This window comes from Bombus terrestris, chromosome 6, assembly GCF_910591885.1.
Source record: "Bombus terrestris chromosome 6, iyBomTerr1.2, whole genome shotgun sequence".
Lineage (NCBI taxonomy): Eukaryota > Metazoa > Arthropoda > Insecta > Hymenoptera > Apidae > Bombus > Bombus terrestris.
In genome coordinates, this window is record NC_063274.1 from 531,549 (window position 1) to 535,719 (window position 4,171).

At 34.4% G+C, this 4,171-nt stretch overlaps 1 protein-coding gene across 1 annotated transcript; it reads right to left on the reverse strand.

The window, feature by feature from the left end:
• Positions 1-93: 93 nt before the first annotated feature.
• Positions 94-4,171, reverse strand: LOC100645357 (nischarin). The gene is made up of 4 exons (XM_012319357.3): positions 4,080-4,171; positions 3,694-3,849; positions 2,961-3,273; positions 94-2,877 (listed from the first exon to the last, which is right to left on the reverse strand). Exons 2-4 carry the CDS (start codon positions 3,819-3,821, stop codon positions 1,891-1,893), a joined length of 1,428 nt encoding a protein of 475 aa, XP_012174747.1. The 5' UTR covers positions 3,822-3,849; positions 4,080-4,171; the 3' UTR covers positions 94-1,890.

The window sequence follows — 4,171 nt, forward strand, 5'->3', positions numbered from 1 at the left end:
GTAATTAATTTCTCCAAGTTCCTTGCTTCATCCGAGATAGAAATGAATATAATAGAAAATGATATAATTCGTTAATCACAAATTGACAAAAAATTTACCAACGAATTATCACAGTTTATTGATTTTGAATTCTTTATTAACAAAATATGTAATCTTCTTATGTACATATATAGATAGTTTGTGTTAAACCATTATAAAATTGTTACACCGAACACGTTACACCTTTCAAAATAACATCGACTTAAAAGTTTAAACAACGAATAACAACTAATAAATCTGCGCTTGATCGTATCCAATCGAAGATTTCTCAGAAATAGTCGTTTAATATCGTCGTTTGTATCATAAGCGTATGATACGGCCAATTTAAATAACGCATTTACGAATACACAATAATTAATATCGTTTAAAATGATTCATTGTTCATAGAAACAACGATTCCTAAAATGAATCTTTCTCTTATTTCTAAATTGCTAATTACTTACACTTATTACTCAAGGTATAAATAGAGTTTGAGAATCGCTACGTTAATCATATCCGTTAATACGAACCAAATTCTTCGATATAATAAATTATAAATAAACACGCATCGTCGATTTACCCGATCTTTCTATTTCGCATTCCGAGTTTGTATAAAAAATATATGACGATAACACGCAATATACAATTTAAAAATAATTATTTACACAGCAGAATCTTGCGAATTTCACTTTTACACAGATAAGTGGCACGTTATCCTTCGACAGACAGACAGACAGTTTATCTTTTTAACCTCTTAGGTACGATGCGCCGCTATATAGTGGTTTACGCGTACGTCATTTTATATTACGACGCGCCACTATAGTGGTTCGCTCTACTGACTCATTCGCTCACAGTTTAAACTAAACTGTTTAAACTAAACTGATCATTTTCATTTGCCTTGCTTCACACCTTTTTTGCCCTCGCAATGTTTTATTACAATGTTAAAAGTATATAAACGGAATATATAGTCTTTGTTTTTGATAATAACACCAGTGTCAGGTATCAATCGTTGCTTTTTGTTAAAATAAATATACCGTTGTTTGATGTGCCATTATTTTGACACGCCGATCCGTATCTTTATAATTTTTTGGAATTTTCAAGCTCGATATGTCGCTTCAAAATAAAAAACGAAGAGCAATTTGAAAAACACCATTGGCCTATGAGTATTAAAATTGTGACGTGGGTCTATGTGTCGTATCGGGCTATAAAATATATCGCACTCAATTGTATTATTAATTATTAATATAAATTATTAAAGTATATACATCGTATCTTTAAGAAAAATTGTAATTTACGTATCGTACGTGTCGTTTACGCGTAATTCGCGTGAAACTCCTCTGTACCGGAAAACAGACCAGCACAAAATTCAATCGTACCTAACAGGTTAACTACCCCGTATGACGTTCAAATCTTTGTATTATTTGATTGATAGATCGAATAAAGACATCTAAGGCTTACGATCTAAGGCTTAATAGATTAAATAATAGATTATTATTTTGGTACACGTATTATACTGATTAGATTATCGTCATATGTTAAAAGGTAATATAAAGCACCGACGCGATAGATTGATAATAAATAGCGTATAAAAGAACTATAGTTCTGATGTTCGCCGTTTTAAATAGAATATTAATTTCATTTACAAAGGAACCTTTTCATTTAAATCGATTAAATTGTCATTCTCGCGGTAATATCACTTCATGGACGGGGAGAGGGGAGGAGGGAAATGTATATGGGTATCCTTGGTAACTTTCGCTTCATCAAAATCTAAATGCATGAAAAGGTTCTTTTGTATTTCAAAAATAATTTGGGTCAATTATAAAAATTCATATCAAAGTGTTCTTTAAGGGAATTTTAGCGTTTCAAGTGGAATCATAATTTACCAGATCCTATGCATATGTTTGGAATCTCCGCGGAGAACAAAGGCGCATCCGATGCGGTGAACGTTGGCGATTTTCCTTCTCTCGCAATGCGTAACGCTTGATGAACGGAAACGGTGTCCAGTTCTTTCTGATTTGGCTTTTCATTGTCTAAACAGATATCTGCAGCCCTTTTGCCAAACGGTTCTAACACTTTCACCCTGTAGTCGACTATCGTCGACACTGGATTTCCGGTCAATCTCAAATTCTCCAAACAAGGTAGATGCCCGATATTCTTTACTTCTTCTATCTTCTCGATACGATTGCAACTCACGTCTAAACCCTCCAACGAATACAATTTCGAAAAGCTCGATAACGAGGTTAATTTGTTCTGGGACAAGTCGATGTACACTATATAACCGAGTTTCGTATGCAGATCGTCTGGTAGAGTTGTGAAATTGTTCGACGCTAGATACAATTGGGACAACCTCGGTAAAAGAGTGACGTTCGAAATTTCAGATAGTAGATTATTATTTAAAGTTAAACATTCTATCTGAGGTAACAATTTAATCGCTTCGTCTATAACTTCTATTCGATTATCGCTGAGATCTAGGTGAGTGACTTTGAACCAGACATGAGAATCATTCGCATTTTCAATATTTTTGTGCACTTCCTCGCACATTGCCAATTCCACGATAGTTCTAAGCTTCGTGTTGTTTACTTTTAAATATGTTACCGTGTCCCGAAGGTTGCCCATGTGGTATATTTTATCCACTGGATACTGATTGATAGTTAGATCTTCTATGTTTTTGAAACTTGATAGTTCGATGGACAGTGCGGAAGAATATATATTGCTGGTTCTATAAGGTTCTGGGCTCCCTTCGACGATCAAACCAGTTAAATGAGAATTGAAATCCAAAACGTGACTGAAGTCATATTTCCTGTCAACAACTTCGATCGGTGGACAGGGTTGTTTCAATCTCTCGCTGATCGCATACAGCTGAAAGGGGACGGCTATATTATACCTCGATCGAAAGCATAATAGATAATATAAGTATCGTTGGTTTAATTACGTATAGTCACCTGTATTAGATTAAACTTGTAAGTCTTGGACTTTTGTAACAAATTATTACCCTCTGTAAAAAACTCTAAAGCCATACTTTGTAGTAGGAAAAATATATCGTATATATGCATATCCAGGAATACAGCTAATTCTCTAGGCATTGCTTTCTTTAAATAGTTATACACTTCGTTCAGATAGATCTCCAAGTTCAGTCTGCGTTTTTCTACAAAAGCTTCGCATTTATTTCCGATAAGCTTCTTCGGTGGCAATATGTCCTTCTTAACGTAATTCTCTGAGACGAGTTTATCGTGAAGCTCTGCAAAATCATTGTACCTGCAAAGAAAACAGACAAAAAGATACAAAAAGTAAAGATTCCTTTTCACGTATTAAATTATTCTGATTGCTTATGGTATAATGACAAAATTTGTTAATACATAAAAACGACAATAATAAATGTAAATGTGTAATATAATAATCGTCAAGAACTTATCGAGAAACAAATAAAATTTTATTACATTTTAGACTAAATGATAAGTCCTAAATAAGTAAACGTATATTTATCTCTTTTGTGCGATAAATCTTTTGCAAAATTCTTTATATTGAAGGCGAAGATAAACGATCACGTGCTATAACCGAAGTGCTTTTTTGATAAAATACGATATTAGAAACAAGATGAAGTATACGCCGGAAATCTGCGGAAATTCTCGCAAATAAAGGACATGAAGTCACGATAGACGAATCGAAAACACTCACCTATGCTTGACAGTCCATTTGATCGAAGCAATCCTAACCTCGATGCAGTAATAAGTGATACCGTCGACAGTGTCAGCCGATGGTATCTTAATATGCACATTTTCCTGGTTCAGCAAAAGACACGCCATCCTTGCAAAACGTTTTGGCAATTATCGGCTGAAAATGTGACAAGAATTGTAGCTGGTTGTTATAACCAGGAGGTTATACCAGATCGAGACGAGAGTTGCTAATATCAATTGTTTTGCATCAGTGGGAGGGATGCCTCTTATCTATTTGTAGCATTGTACTGTCTTCGCGAATATACCGCGTTGCTTTTTTTTATTGGTCCAAAAGACAATAAAATTTTATTATACAAATGTTCATATTTTGCACTATCAGACACTAACCTTTCTACAGAAGAAGCATAGAAAAACGTACTCGGTGCTACCACCTTGCGATCAAGTTAAGCACTGACCCGAGACAGACTGTACGCTCATAC